The sequence below is a fragment of the Rhinoraja longicauda genome, chromosome 17 (assembly GCF_053455715.1).
Source record: "Rhinoraja longicauda isolate Sanriku21f chromosome 17, sRhiLon1.1, whole genome shotgun sequence".
NCBI lineage: Eukaryota > Metazoa > Chordata > Chondrichthyes > Rajiformes > Arhynchobatidae > Rhinoraja > Rhinoraja longicauda.
This window is the reverse complement of record NC_135969.1, coordinates 25,747,893-25,764,331: the sequence shown is the minus strand read 5'-3', so window position 1 is coordinate 25,764,331 and position 16,439 is coordinate 25,747,893. Positions and strand designations below refer to the sequence as shown.

The following is a 16,439-nucleotide window of genomic DNA, read 5'->3' as shown; positions in this document are numbered from 1 at the left end:
GAGGGGGAGAAGGAGGGGAGAATTATCCCGGCCGGGTAGAGATGAGTGGGAAGTTGTCCTATGGTTTAGTGTGATGGGAGACAGAGAGAGGGTCAGCCGAGGTGGGGGTGGTGGTTGGTGGGTCTCCCACGGTGAGGGACGGGCGTGTGTTTTGGGGAGGTGATTCTGTCGAGGAGGGTCTCTCTGGGTTGGGGGTGGGGGGGGGGGAGAAGGTCCCCCTCACGTCTGGGGACCGGCAGGGGAGGGGGACTGTGCAGGTAGGGAGCTGACCAGCGCTCTGCCTGGCAGTCGACGACGAGGCGAGGGGACAGCTGTATCAGTAGCAGTAGCTGCAGCACGGAAGATGGTAATCGCGGAACCCGGCGACCAGCGCTGACTCAACGGCCGCCCTGGGCTGAGGCGAGAGCTCGGAGGGGAAGTCACTTCCACCGATATTTCTCTCTCCATCAGGAACCGAGCAGAGATGCCGGGCTGGAGGAAGAGCTTCACTTCCTGCTTGCAGAAACTGCACGACGAAGGTGAGCAAAAGTGTTTTGTTTTAATGCGCGTGACAATCTATGTACATATGTTGTAATTGCAATGGGATGGATCGGTGTGCAGGAGCTGTGCTTTGTGCGTGCATTCTCACAGAGCCTGGACCTGCATCTTGCGACGATACTCGCTGTGTATGTAGTCGGCGTCGGATTCCCAATTCTCGCAGGGATCTGTTTTTTCTCTCTCTCTCTCTCTCTCTCTCTCTCTCTCTCTCTCTTTGCATAAACCTTTAAAATAAAATGAGACCTGTGGTTCATTAAAAGTAAACATGTTTTGTGTTTTGTGTCAGCCCTGTTTTCGCCCTGTCCGTTTATATGTGCATCCATCAACAAGAATGGTCAAGATGATTTCATTATATATGTTTACATTGCGATACAGCGAGCGAGCTGCGGTGTTATTATGAGACCATGTTTATGTTGCTATGTAATACACACGTGTGCCGGCCCCTTGGCAAAGAATTGCAAACAGTTATTTTAGAGTTTGCCTTAACCTGGTTTAAAAATGCAGGATTTGTTGTTTAAAAAAAATAAATAAACGAAGGGGAGATGTGCGCTTTCGCACCCGATGTGGAAGCAGCGGCTGGAAATAGATTTAGTTTCAGTCAGTCTCATTAAAGTTTATGGTCCAAGGACCAGGAGAGATGAGGTGGTTTTGGGGCAGAGATGATTTGGATTGACCCACTGGGGGATATCGCTACCCTCTCCGTTACTGCCTCCACAATCTTTTTCAGTTCAAAGCACAATGCAAACTTCCAATTAATGCGGTATCTGTACGCCTGCGAATGTGTGATGTCGATGGCAAGTCCAGAGAGGAGATTGCAGCACGGCGCGCTGGGTGTCCCCTGCTTAGCCTTTTGATGTCTTTATCAGCTCAATTGAAAAAAGATACACAAGCTGTTATTCCCCATGCTCTTGTGTTAATTACCCTTTATTCCAATGCTCTTACTGTGCATGGGATTTTGTATTTAGGAAAGGCGGACTGTAGAACTTTACACCCCCCCACACACAATAATTTCTGAATCTTTCACATCTGCCTTTTGCAGTACAGTCCAATGGCTCTAAACTTGCCCTCTGGATGGTGCGGCAACTCACTGACCACTAGGGGCTGCTCACGAGCAACCCTGGAATGGCTTCAGGCGTCTTTCCCCTGTGAGGGAACGCCGCGATTGGATCATCAGAGGCTGCCCTGTGTGGTATCAGAGAGAAAGAGAGAAGGTGGTGAAGTAGAAGAGTGACAGAATTGGACAGGGAGGTACATTGAACCAACCTACATCTTCGCAGCCTGGGTAGGTCCTCCTTTCCTCTTCACTGTCACCACCTAGTCAGTGCACCAGAGATGGGTTTGATTATTGATTCCTCATTTCCTTCACATCTTGGTGCTACCAAGGGAGAGGTGGAAAGAGTCCTGGTCTTAACAGGAACAGCACCAGAAGTTCCAAGTTAAGAGAGAACACTTAATGAAGGTTTGCTCTCTCCTTCCCCTCTGTTGGGTCCTTTGCTGAAATCCATGGGCTTCCATGGCCTTGGAGGCCTGTAGTCCAAGTGAATCCACCGCTGACATTCTCTGTTTTCTTGCATGTTTTCTTGCAATCCTCCTTTAAGAAAAATAATAAGCCTGAGCCAAAGAACTGAACTAGGATCAGATGAACAGACAATTCTGTGGGATCAGAGAAGGAAAATGCATTGGCTGTGTACTGGTTAATCATGGCTCAGAGACTGGAGACACAAGATAGAAAAGTGGCTCATTGGAATTAAGCTATACTCCACCATTTACATATTTTAATACATAATTTCTGTCCAATTAATTTTGTATGATTAATGATAATACTGTTCCCATTCAAGTTATTGGAGCACTCTAATGTGCAAGTGGACAAGGCTGAAACTTCACATTACTGCAGCCATGAAGGAGAGCAGAAATGCCCAAATGTAAAATAAAGGGAGGTACAATGGTGAGTTGAATCAAGAATGTTCAACACTTGGTAATATTAATCATGCAATTCCTGTTTGTCACACCAAAAGTGTTACACTTAAATTTATCTTGTCACACTTCAAAGCAAATTATAATGAACGGAAGGCTATGATTTAATGCAGAAGCCAGAATATCTGCTAACTTTCAGCATTTTTGCCACCAAATGCAGGAGTATGACTTCAGAAAACACATATATCTGGGCAAGTTAAGCTTTCAGTTGTGCCAGATGAGAAATTAAATTCTGACCTCGCAAAGTGCTTATTTAATAACAATCAGACTTTGCTTAAACTTCAGTCGGCAACAGAACAAACTGTTCCAATGCATCCTCGTAATGTGGCACCCTACAAGCTCACTAACTGCACATTACCTGCCTCATTGTGCACAGCACATGGAAGGTTCGCTGGTATCAGCTTGGCTCGGTTGATAGCATGCTGTCTGCTGAGGTAGAAGTCTGGCACTTCAGTTCAGCATTCAGGCAATGTTGGAACATTGGTCGACATCCCTGTCATTTGGGTGACACGTAAACTGACCCTCCAGATGCCTGTTCATCTGCACTCAAAAGACAATGACCTGAATAAAAGAAAAAAATAGGGAACATTGATCCTTCAACAAAAAATTATCACTGCATTTATCAATCTGTATGTAGAACCTTACCGTGCAGAAACCATCCACTACATTTTTCAGCAAAGCAACTACTATTTTCTACATTTTTGAGAAAGCCTCAGATCTATCTAAGTTATTCATTCACAGGATGTGGGTAATGCTGGACGATCAGCATTTATTATCAAATCCTACCTAGTTGGGTTTGAGGCGGTGATGCTTTGCAATACTTAGTAGTCAAGTCAAGTCAAGTCAATTTTATTTGTATAGCACATTTAAAAACAACCCACGTTGACCAAAGTGCTGCACATCTGATTAGGAAAAAAGAAAGAAACATACAGTGGCAGGCAGCCAAACACAACGGCGCGGCCATCTTGAACAAAATGTTTAACTAAAGCAGAATGGTGTGGTATAATAACACTCCCTCAGTTTTGGTTGGGAGTTCCAGGGATTTGTCCACTGTCCAGCTGTGATAAAGGCAGATGGTGTGTAACTTGGTGGGGTACTTTATTGTTCACATTTGTTTGGTCCTAACAGATGATAGAGATTTGGCAGGCCCCACCAAGGAGGCTTGGGAAGTTATTGCAGGAATCCTTACAGATGCTACACGCCCATGGTAGGAGATGATGTGTAAAATATGATCAAGTGGGCTATTTAGCTTTAGATGGTGACAAGCTAATGGAATTACACTGATGGAGAGTGTTTCATCATGTTTCTGCCTTGTAGATGGTTGAAAGGTTTGAGGGTGTTAGGCAATGTGTCTCACTGTAGGATATCCAGCTTCGAACCTGTGGTGTTGCCACAATATTTTTGAGAAGTCTTTGATTCTCCCCATTGCCATAAGCTTATAGATGGTGAATGATATGTTAATCATAATGTAATTGAATGTCAAGAGGAGTGAGTTAGACTCTCTCTAGTATTTGATCACCAGCTGGTGCTTATGTGGTACCAATGTTACTGGCCACATAAATCCATGGATGAATTTATTCAGATCTTACCACTTACAGGAAAGCACTACTTCATTGTCTGAGAAGTTGCAGATGAAGTGGAATTCTCTGCAATCATCAAGAAATATCCCTGCTGCTGGTCTTGTGATGAGAAGGATGGTCATTCATCAATGAGCTGAATAAGGCTGGGCTCACAACACTGCCCTGAGGAAATCCTGTAACAAATATACTGAGGCTGGTCTTCAACAACTGCATCCATTTTCTTTTGTTGTAGATGGGACTAACAAACGTTCTCCATTGATTTCCTTTTCACTAGAGCTTGTTAATGTCATGCTAAATTGCAGAAGTAAAAGCAGAAAGTGCTGGAAGTGTTGGGTAGTTCAGACAGGATCTGTGGAGAGAGCACAGAGATAAAATTTCAGGCTGCTGACCTTTTGTTTCCAGTTAAAAGCTGCTCCGATGTTGAGCAAGGTCATACCTCGCTTTGGAATTCACCTTCTTTGTCCTTGTTTGACCCAGGACTTAAATAATGTTCAGGTGCAAATGAACCTGGTGAAACCTAACCTAAGCATCAATGCACCAAGTGTTGGCTTGTAAGACATGCTTTATGCCTTCCATAATTTTGCTGATTATTGAGCTCAAGTATAAATTAAAAGCCATTCTGATATCTATATTGACCTAATCCGATCATGCACTGCCCAAATTTTGTGGATAGCTGACATCAACTGGTGTAATCGAGCTCATGTTGGGTAAAAAAGGCTGTAGTTAGAGAGGAGACAGGAGCAATAACGTGTGGGACTGCATTTGCCATACTATTAGCGGATTAAATATACCGTACCTGGATAATTTTCTATCATGCAGCTAGACAGAAACAGCTATGAGGTATGGCTAGCTCAGGATAACAAATCTTCAGTGGTACAGTAGGGATGTTATTGTGATCTACAGTGTTTGTGCATATAGCCAGTCACCACAACCATTTACTGATGGGCAAGAGATTGAGTAAAGAAGCCTTCTGATCACCATCTACTCTCCTCCCTCAGCTGATATTTTGTTTTTTGTGTCTGGAATAATCCATCGCGTAACACAGGTAGACGCTTTCTCTGGAGCCCTTGAGGCAGACAGGGTTGGGAAATAAATGCTGCTTTGCTGGAGTTGTCCATAAACCAGTAGCAATTTATATATAAGGAAAGGTTAGCCTGTCATTGACAAGTGCTTCAAATGAACATGCATACGAGATAATTGCTAGTTTACAAGCAGCCTTAAACTAGAGGATGGGCTCAGATAACAGGCTAGATATCACAAACCTGACCCTGAGCCAGATTAATCTGAGCGGTGCAGTAGAAAAAATTGCTTTTGCATAAAGTCTAGTGTCTCCGAGACATTTCAAAATGCTTGTGACCTATTAATTACTCTTGAGATGAAACCAGTTGGGTGTAAGCAAAATCTCATTAATGCCAAGCAAATGAATTATGATAATTCCTCTTCTAACATTTAATTTTTTTTGTACAACCTCTGACATTAGTCAAGGCCAAGTGGCCAGACGAGCCAGAATTGAGATGGGTATTCCCTATCTTGTCAGAGATTTGAGAATTTCAGTGGGCTTTTGTAGGGATGGTGGATCCTAGTCTGATCATGAATGAATAACATGTTTGGTGATTGGGAGAACTCCCTCCTGAGTTCATTTTATTCCATATAATATTTTAATCCATTTGAGCAGATAAAAAGCCATCTACTCTTCTCATAGCAAGCTGAATGAAGAGCCATGCTTTGAAAACTCCCCACAGACTCCCTTCTCATTTTTTTAATTACAGTTGTTTGTAATCAGGCCACTTTGCTTCTTATACCAACAAATTACTAATTAAAATTTGATAATACAATATTTTTTTGGTATCTAATTTTCATCACAGAATAGTTCCATCTTGGCACTAAGGATGCCTTTGCAATTTGATTGTTTGGCATGGATTAAACAGCCCATTCTGCCTTAATAACCATGACTGATGTTCTTCTCCACATGAATCTTCTGCCATTTGGGCTCTTCCATCTCACGGTTTCAGCATGCCTTTTGTATTCGTTTGTCCCTCCTTTTAGTGAGTTGGAGACCTCTTGAAGGCATCTGAGCTATTTACCTCAGCAAATACCTGTGCCAACAAGTTCCACGTTCATTTTCTGAGCAAAGAAATTCATCTTTATTTTCCTCTTGGATTTGTGACACGACTATCTTCCCTTTGGGGTTGAATTTTTTTGTAAGAGAAAGCATTCTCACAATACCCTGCCATGTGCACTCCATTCACCATTTTAAAGACTTCTGAATCTTCCCTTGGGATTTGCAAAAGCGGAAAGAAATAAAACAACCTCCTCGTCCATTCTTGATCATTGTAAACATTTGGTCTGGAACTGCACATAAAACCCTTTGCACTTTCTCTGCTGTCCTTTCATTTCTGGAGACCAGATTTTTACATGGATCTAACAAAGAGTGGCCTGACAAAGAGTCCCAAGTTTAACATGACTTTACTACTTATGAATTCCATTTGTTGGCATTTCCTTGGCAGTACTTTCGATTGCATTACTGACCTGTGCCTGCTGCTAATGATTTGCCCATCTGCGTCTCTGGAATCCATTGCTCTTTGCATTTTGATTACTAATGTGTCGCACCTCCTATCTATCTGTATTGAAGTTAATTTAACACTTGACCCATTCGGCAGTTTTTCTAATAATATCTTCTATTCTGTTAATGCTGCCCACAGTTTGATGGGAAGTAAATCTATGTGCATTTCCCATTATTATCTTGCAAGCAGTTTGAATATGGCGTTTTGCATGGTAGCCACACGTGTATATTTGTTTCATAGATATGTGAGGAGGTACAAGTGAATGATTCTGATTGAGGGCAGCATAAATGAGCAAGGGTGAAATGATTCATACCTTCTGTACTTTGTTACTCCTAGCAAGTCCCATATTTGAAATATTTAAAAAAAATAGAAAATAGACAATGGGAATTCTGAGGCCTTTGCAGAAAAAGGGAACTTCTTAATCTGTGTATTTGTTTAGTTTCAGGATCATTGGACTGTGCACTCAGTATAATAAAATGGTTGCCTTCGCTCTGGTATCTAATTCTAGTCGCTCACTGTGTAATACTGATAGTTCAATTTGTTTGGAGCATCAAATTAATGCTCTCTGCTAATACTTTCTGTATCATTGGGCAATTCGATTGGGTATTTTATTTCATTCTTCACATGTTTAAATTATAATGTTTTATTCTTAATTGCTTACTGTATGTCGTGTTGTTACTTGTGAGCAAAGCACCAAGGCAAATTCCTTGTATGTATACATACTTGGCTAATAAAATGTATTCAATTCAATTCAATTCAATTCAATTGAACTCAGAAATTTCTAGTGTAATTGAAAAAAATACTGAATCATCAGGAAGGGGCCACTTTCGTATGTTTTCAGGGTTGAATTGATTCCTGCTGAGTTGGTAGCAGTGTTTATGGTACATACATGATGTTCCAAAAGCTAACTGAGGGTGAGCAAAATGAATACTTTTTTTATTTATCTGCCTACCTAAACTTTGAACTGTTATCCGTCCCTTCTCAAGATTTCAAAATGGCAACTAATGCAGTATTGGCTCTGAAAACAACATTATTTGCCTACCAACAGAAACAAATTGTATTCAAAGGACTTTGAAGCAGTATAATTTGAAGGCGCCGATGACATATTGAATAGTGAAATGTCCAAACCTGGATAACTGCTTGAGGGCATCTTCCAGAGCTGTAGATGTTGTGTACATGGACTTCATTAAGGTGTTCATGGACTTCAGTAAGGCGTTCGACAAGGTTCTGCATGGTAGGCTGCTCTGGAAGGTTAGATCGCATGGGATCCAAGAAGAGATAGCTGAATGGATAGCAAATTGGCTTCATGGAAGGAAGCAGAGGGTAATGGTGGGAGGTTGCTTCTCAGACTGGATGCCTGTGACTAGTGATGTGCCTCAGGGTTCGGTGCTAGGCCCATTCTCGTTTGTCATCTACATCAATGATTTGGATGAGAACATACAGGGCAACATTAGCAAGTTTGCTGATGATACAAAAGTGAGTGGTTTTGCAGATAGTGAAGATGGTTGTGAACGATTGCAGCAGGATCTGGATTGATTTGCCAGGTGGGCAGAGGAATGGTTGATGGAATTTAATACAGAGAAGTTGAGATGTTGCATTTTGGGACGTTGAACAAGGGCAGGACCTACACAGTAAATGGTAGGCCTCTGGGTAGTTTTGCTGAGCAGAAGGATCTAGGAGTATAGGTGCTAGGAGTCGAGTCGCAGGTAGATAAGGTGGTCAAAAAGGCTTTTGGCACTTTGGCCTTGATAAGTCAGAGTATTGAGTATAGAAGTTGGGAGGTCATGTTGCAGTTATCCCAGACATTGGTGACACCGCATTTAGAATATTGTTCTGGGCATAGAACATATGGGCACCATGTTATAGGAAATATATTGTCAAGCTTGAAAGAGTTCAGAAAATATTTATGAGGATGTTGCCAGGACTAGAGAGTGTGAGCTATAGGGAGAGGTTGAGTAGGCTGGGTCTCTATTCCATGGAGCGCAGGAGGATGAGGGGAAATCTTATAGAGGTATACACAATCATGAGAGGAATAGATCCGGTAGATGCACAGTCGTTTGCCCGAAGTAGGGAAATCAAGGACCAGAGGACATAGATTCAAGGTGAAGGGGAAAAGATTTAATAGGAATCGGAGGGGTAACCTTTTCACACAAAAGGGTGGTGGGTATATGGAACAAGCTGCCAGAGGAATTAGTTGAGGCTGGGACTATCCCATCGTTTAAAAAACAGTTAGACAGGTACATGGATAGGACAGTTTGCTTGAATCCATTTATGTCTGTCATTGTTTTTATACCCATTTTGGTCTTGTCTTCGTCAGCCATTCATCATGGCTGAAATGCTCATTCCAGATGCCATCCTGAGAAACCTCCACTCTCTTCAGTGCCATTATGTCCTTGAAATTATGTTTTAAATAGGGTTTAGTAATATAGTAATGGTAATTTAGTAATATGCAGAACAATACAGCACAGGAACAGTTCCTTTGGCCCACAATGTCTGTGCCGAACAAGATGCCAAGTCATAAGGTCATAAGTAATATGAGCTGAATGAGGCCATTTGGCCCATCAAGTCTACTCCACCATTTAATAATGTTTGATCTATCTCTCCCTCCTAACCCCATTCTCCTGCCTTCTTCCCATAACCCATAAAGTTAAATTAGTCTCATCCGTCTCAGGTACATTGACTCAGACAAACACACAAAAACAAATTATATATATCATACATAAATTAAACACAATATGTCTAAAAGAGAGATTGTGCAAAAAAGCAAAACATTATTTCTCAACCCAATTAGAAAAAAAATCCATAGTTGTTCAAGAGATGAACTATAGTGTTTCATGGTCGAGGTTGGATCAGAGTGGTTCAAGTTGGTTTAAGATCCTCATAGTTGTAGAAAAGTAGCTGTTCTTGAACCTGGTGCTTTGGGACTTTAGGTCTGCTGCCAGATGGTAGCAGCAAGCAGAGGGCATGGTTGTTTCTGAAGTCAATGATTAGTTCCTTGGTTTGCTGATGCTGAGCACGAGGTTGTTGTTGCAGCACCGCCCAACTAAGTGCTCTTTCTCCTGTATGTTCACTCAACACCACCATAGTAGTATCATCAGCACATTTGTAGATATCACTGGATCTGTGCTTAGCTACACCCATGACTGTGTGAAGAGAATGGAGCAGGGGACTAAGCACGTAGGTGTGATATGCATCTATGTTGATGGTCAATGGCAAGGAGATGTTGTTACCAATCCAGATTGATTGCGGTTTGGCGTTCATCTTGAACGTTTCTCTATGTTCTATACCCTGGACCCTGCCAGTGAATCCAGAAATGAAATGCAAAGGACAAGAGTCAATAGAGTAATCAAAGCTCTCATAGCACTTCCCAAACCTGGGAACTCTGCCACCAAGGACAGGAGCAGCAGATGCATGAGAGCATGGACTCAATGTCTCCAGTCATGGATGTGTGTAAAATGACATGTCCCTATTCCCACCCATGGGAATGAAATGGAAACCCAAGTCCAAAGCTCTTGTGGGGAAGGTAGCAGAAGACAGGATGGATACACTTCAATGGCAGCATAAGACATTGCACATGCTGGGACCTTGAGCAAAAAAACAAACTGCTGGAGGGACTCAGCGGGACCGACCCAAGATTTCTTCCATCGATTTCCCACCACAAATGCTGCCTGACCCCATGAATATAGTTCAAGATGGGTTGAATAGAATCATTATGTTGCAGGGGTTTTTATCATTTTTATTTTCAGAGGTAACTGGAGTACAATAAGTCTATAGAATCTTGATAGTCTGACCAATACGGTTTTTCCCCATTCCGACCTCTCTTTACCGGTTTTCTCTCCTTGCTACTCTATCAATATAAAGTAGAGTTCCAACGCAAAAGGGCATCTGCCCATTTCCCTCCACAGTTGCTGCCTGATCCGCTGAGTTCATCCAGCAGTTTGTTGTTTGGTCAAGATTTCAGTATCGGCTGTTTCTTGTGTTTCCATTATTGCTTAACATTTTCTAAATGATTTGATTTTACTATTTTTTGAAAATATTTTAAAAGCTACTGTAATAAGTATTTGTTCTGTGTAAGTATTCTAAATGTCACCGCTGCAGAACAATTTCTCTTTAATTTACTTTGGTATACGTGCATGGCTAGCATATAATATTCAAGTTTATTGCCATACATGCAAGTATGGTGAGATGCAAGTACATTGAAAAATCTTGCCGCAGCATCAAAGGCACATCAACACGCACATACATATATAATATGTAAATTAACAAATTATACATCAATTACACACTTCTAAATCTGCATCCCAGAGTACTCAAGGAGGTGGCTCTAGAAATCGTAGACGCATTGGTGGTCATTTTTCAATGTTCAATAGATTCAGGATCAGTTCCTGTGGATTGGAGGGTAGTTAATGTTATCCCACTTTTCAATGGGGAATTCTCGACCAGTTAGCCTGACATTGGTGGTGGGGAAGATGCTGGAGTCAATTATTAAAGAGGTAATAACGGCGCATTTGGATAGCAGTGAAAGGATTGGTCCAAGTCAGCATGGATTTATGAAGGGGAAATCCTGCTTGACTAATCTTCTGGGATTTTTTGAGGATGTGACAAGTAAAATGGATGAAGGAGAGCCAGTGGATGTAGTGTATCCAGACTTTCAGAAAGCCTTTGATAAGGTCCCACACGGGAGGTTGGTAAGCAAAATTAGAGCACATGGTATTGGGGGTAGGGTGTTGACATGGATAGAGAATTGGTTGGCAGACAGGAAGCAAAGAGTAAGAATAAACAGGTCCTTTTCAGAATAGCAGGCAGCGGTGAGTGGAGTGCCGCAAGGCTCGGTGCTGGGGCCGCAACTATTTACAATATATATTAATGATTTGGATGATGGAATAAGAAGTAACACGAGCAAGTCTGCAGATGACACAAAGCTGGGTGGCAGTGTGAACTGTGAAGAGGATGTTAGGAGGTTGCAGGGTGACTTGGACAGGTTGAGTGAGTGGGCAGATGCATGGCAGATGCAGTATAATGTAGGTAAATGTGAGGTTATCCACTGGCGGAAAAACAAGGAGGCAGATTATTATCTGAATGGTGTCAGATTGTGTAAAGGGGAAGTGCAATGAGACCTGAGTTTCCTTGTACACCAGTCACTGAAAGTAAGCGTGCAGGTGCAGCAGGCAGTGAAGGAAGCTAATGCCATGTTGCCTTCATAACGAGAGGATTTGAGTATAGGAGTGAAGAGGTTCTTCTGTATTTGTATGGGGTCCTGGTGACCTGGAGTATTGTGTGCAATTTTGGTCTCCTAATTTTAGGAAGGACGTCCTTGCTATTGAGGCAGTGCAAAGTAGGTTCACGAGGTTAATCCCTGGGATGGTAGGACTGTCAAATGAGGAAAGATTGGAAAGACTGGGCTTGTCTTCACTGGAGTTTAGAAGGATGAGAGGGGATCTTACATATAAAATTATAAAAGGACTGGACAAGCTAGATGCAGGAAAAATGTTCCCAATGTTGGTGGAGTCCAGAACCAGTGCCACAATCTAAGAATAAAGGGGTGGCCATTTAAAACTGAGGTGAAAAGAAACTTTTTCACCCAGTGAGTTGTGAATTTGTGGAATTCTCTGCCATAGAAGGCAGTGGAGGCCAATTCACTGGATGAATTTAAAAGAGAGTTAGATAGAGCTCCAGGGGCTAGTGGAATCAAGGGATATGGGGAGAAGGCAGGCGCAGTTTACTGATTGTGGATGATCAGCCATGATCACAATGAATGGCGGTGCTGGCTCGAAGGGCCAAATGGCCTCCTCATGCACCTTTTTTTCCTATGTTTCTATGTTTCTATAATGCTGCCTGACCCGCTGAGTCACTCCAGCATTTTGTGTCTATCTTCGGTATAAATCAGCATCTGGAGTTCCTTTCTACACGGAGTAGAAGCTTTTCCTAAATCTGGTGATACATGCGTTTAGGCTATTCTATTTTCTGCCCGATGGGAGAAGGGAGAAGAATGACAGGCTTATGAGTGGTCCTTAATTATGTTGGCTGCTTTCCCGAGGCAGTGTGAAGTATAGATGGAGTCAATGGTTTGCGTGATGGACTGGATTTAGGAGTGTAGTATTAGTGTAAGTGGTTGTTGAATAGTTCATGTGGACATAGTAGGTTGAAGGGCCTGTTTCTATGCTTTATGACTCTGACTGTAACCATGTTATTTTCACATGGAGGAGAACTTGGAAGTCAAGTGGTAATTTGCCCATGACCTCTGTCCATAAATGGTTGAGATAATTGTTTTATGAAGTAGGTTTCAAAGATCCCTTGGTGGCTTGCAGTGTGAAGACACAGACAGCAACCTTAGCAGTAGGTAGAGGGAATGTTCAAGGAAGTGGATGGTGTTAGTCAAGTGGATTACTTTGTCTTGGATAGTTTTAAGCTTGTAGAGTCTGGGTATGAGCTATCATCTTATTGATAACTTGTTGAGAGAAAAGGAGAAAAGGCCTATTTCCATGCTGTATATCTGTTTGACATCTTTACTGTTTTCCAAACTGCTATGCATTTTATCAAAATATAGTGAAAAGGACAAAATGAAAATACTGATTAAATGATATCTTCAGTCTTTGCTTGTTAAACACAAAATGCTGGGGTAACTCGGTGAGTCAGGCAGCATCTCTGATGAAAAGGAGTAGGTGACGTTTTGGGTCGGAACACTTCTTCAGACTGAAAGATAGAGGTGAGGGAGGGGGTGGGGTGGAACTGGAGGCTTCCTGCACCTTCTCTGCTAGTTATTCTGCCTCATGCTGAATTAGGAAGTTGCTTTGTGAAGTAGCAGAGACAGTTAGCAGGTCAGGGTTAGGTGAGTGTATTCCGCAGGGCTTGGAGACATCGTAACTATCCTTGCCATCTTCAGCAAACTCATGAGTTATTCAGGGGGAATCCGGCACAAAATGCTGTCATTAATATACAAAGGCATTTATTTGAATTCTTTACGCTTGTCTGATAGCAGACTAGTCGTATTGGTTGGATAATGTTCCGCCTTGCAATAAGCTGGTACCACCATGTAACTTAAACATTTTAATTTTGCAGTCTGAAGAAAGGTCTCAACCTGAAACATTACCTATTCCTTTTCTCTAGAGATGCTGTCTGATCCGTTGAGTTACTCCAGCTTTTTGTGTCTATCTTTAGTTTAGTTTAGTGTAGAGAAACAGTGCGGAAACAGGCCCTTCGGCCCACTGAGTCTGTGCCGACCAGTGATCCCCGAACACTAGCACTATCCAACACACTAGTGGAAATTTACTTTTTTTTAAACCAAATTAACTTACAAACCTGTGTGTCCTTGGAGTGTGGGAGGAAACCGGAGCACCTGTGGAAAACCCACATGGTCACGTGGAGAAAGTACAAACTCCGTACAGACAGCACCCGCAGTCAGGATCGAACCGGGTCTCTGGAGTTGTAAAGCAATAACATAACTGCTTATATGAAATTTATATGAAAGGCATTTCTAGAATTTGGGTTGGGAAAGGGACAACCTGAAAACATGGGGGAGAGTCGAAAGCAAAGATGAGAACTGTAAAATGGTGAATTTTAATGCTGAGAGTAATCAACAGTGTTACACTGAGGATAATTGGCAGTCAGTTGTTCAGTGTACTATGATTCCAGATGTAGGGTGCTTTCTGTGCTATCTGCCAGATGCTGGATACTCTCAATGTGCCACACTGCCAGATGTTCATCACTCTCTCAGCATTTCTCTGACCTCTAAGGACTAACAACGCTGTGTAGGAACCCAGCTGTCAGCTCAACGTGAGAACGCATCCTCATTGCAGCCACAGTGGAGTGCCTAAATTAAATTAAAATATTCTACTTGCATTCCTATTTAATGCCTAAAATAGGACCGTGCCTGGGAAGTGGTGGGCTGGTTATGTAACCTCAAGCTCTTGTGCCACATGGTCGCATTGCTGTGATCACTTTGTGTTACTACTTTTCCCACTCTGCCTTTCCTCCCCTTCCCGGGATCAACTGGACTTCGTTCTGCAGGCAGGAAGGTGGATGTTCCCCCAGCACATTCCCACTATGTTGGGAATGTTTGCAGTGATTGTGAACATTCTGACCTGATGTAGCTGCATAGACAATCCCTTACCAGCAAGTTTACATTGATCAGGTTAGCAAGCCAAACTCATTTTATCTTCCCCAATCTGAAGTCTTGAAGTTAATTGTAATGACACTCTCATTATGTGTGGTGTGTGTATCCTTCTACATATCTGTCCATATCTCATCCATGTAAGTCAAATTGAAATATATTTTTCACGGTGTCCCTCTCGCTTATCCTCTCTCCTCTCTTATTCTTTCTTCTGTTCTTTGCTTTCTGTTCTTTTTTTTGTGTTCTTTCTCTATCCATTCCATTTCTCTATCTATTCTCTCACTATCTATTCTCTATCTATTTTCTCTAAAGTGTTTGTGCTTTATTCTTAATTGTTAACTGTATGTTTGTGTTGTCATTTGTGAGTGGAGCACCAAGGCACATTCCTTGTATATGCATACTTGGCCAATAAACTTATTCATTCATTCATTCATTCATTCATTCATTCACTCTTCTCCTTGTGTTACTTTTAAAATTTTAGTTTTACCTGTTCTGTTTTCTCTTCATGTGTTTTCTTTCTGATATCTGTCTTCCTTCTTTCTTTCTATCTGTTCGATTCTCTGTCCTCTCCTGTACTCTCTCTTCTGTTTATCTTCTGTCTATCTCCCAGTTTCCTCTCACTCTCTCATGCTCCGGGAGTGCATCGCCCATGAAATCTTGTCGCTTCACTTGTTGCCCATACAGGCTGTTGCACCTTGTGGGTGTGAAATTATTTTTACACACTTCTTTTTGATTATTCATCTAATTTTTAAAGCACAAATTACCTGCTTGCCATGTAACATTTTAATTGTTTGCTGGCCAGGTAGCTAACTGGCTGCCTCTCATTCTCCTGCAAAGGTTTTCAATATATCAGGCACTCCATGGTCCAGACAGAGGCTATCAGGTTGCTCCCTTTCTCCACCTCTTTCCTATCTGGGCCTAACCCTCACTGAGAAGCTGGAGGCTGGGACAGTTCACCTGTCAGGCATTAGGGTCTGCTCAAGAGCTCTGCCTCTCCTCACACAACTTGCATCGTTCATCAGCTTCACTTCTTGTTGTCCCTCTACTCTTCCTGTCTAACACTTCCTTCCTGCCTGTCTCTTTTTCTCCCTTAATCCAAATCTTACTCTTTCTCTCACAGTCTCATTGTCTGTGACTCTATCTCACTTTCTCTTTCTCTCACCCCCCACTGTCAATACCTTGAACTGTCAATATTTCTAGCTCTCTAACTTCCTCTTGTGTCATACTCTCTGTCTCAGCCTGCTCTTGCTCCATTTCTGCCCTCTTGTTCACTTCTACTCTCTCTGCCTCCTGCCCTCATATTTACCTCACCACCCCCCCCCCCCCCTTGCTCCCCCAATAGTTTCGGAGTAACTGCACTTTCATGTCGTTGCTGGTTCCCTTTTGCTTCTGATCTTCAACACAGATCATGACAATCTATCTCATCTATAACACCACAGAGTTAGTGAGCTGTTTGAATTGTGCACCACAAAGCACATAGTTACTACCAAAAATACAGGCTTCACAGGCCTGTTGGGCCGATCTCAGCCTCATTACATTTTGTAATGGATGGAATATCTCACTACTCAAAATGCATCTAACGTATCTGGCTCAATGGTACTAATGCCAACTATTCCCAGCCTAATGGTACACATGAACATTGACAATTCTGTGAGCAGTTAGTGCTTACACTGT

General features: G+C 42.2%; 1 protein-coding gene across 5 annotated transcripts in view; it reads left to right on the top strand.

The window, feature by feature from the left end:
* The first annotated feature begins 332 nt into the window (after positions 1–332).
* The window catches only part of grip2b (glutamate receptor interacting protein 2b), a 410,662-nt gene continuing 394,555 nt past the window's right edge, over positions 333–16,439 (top strand). For 3 of the 5 annotated variants that reach the window (XM_078414400.1, XM_078414394.1, XM_078414393.1), the window contains exon 1: positions 333–518. In XM_078414400.1, coding sequence (XP_078270526.1) covers positions 464–518 — 55 coding nt within the window. In that variant the 5' untranslated portion in view covers positions 333–463. The remainder of the gene's footprint in view (positions 519–16,439) is intronic. The other 2 variants (XM_078414399.1, XM_078414395.1) reach the window with 2 other exon arrangements.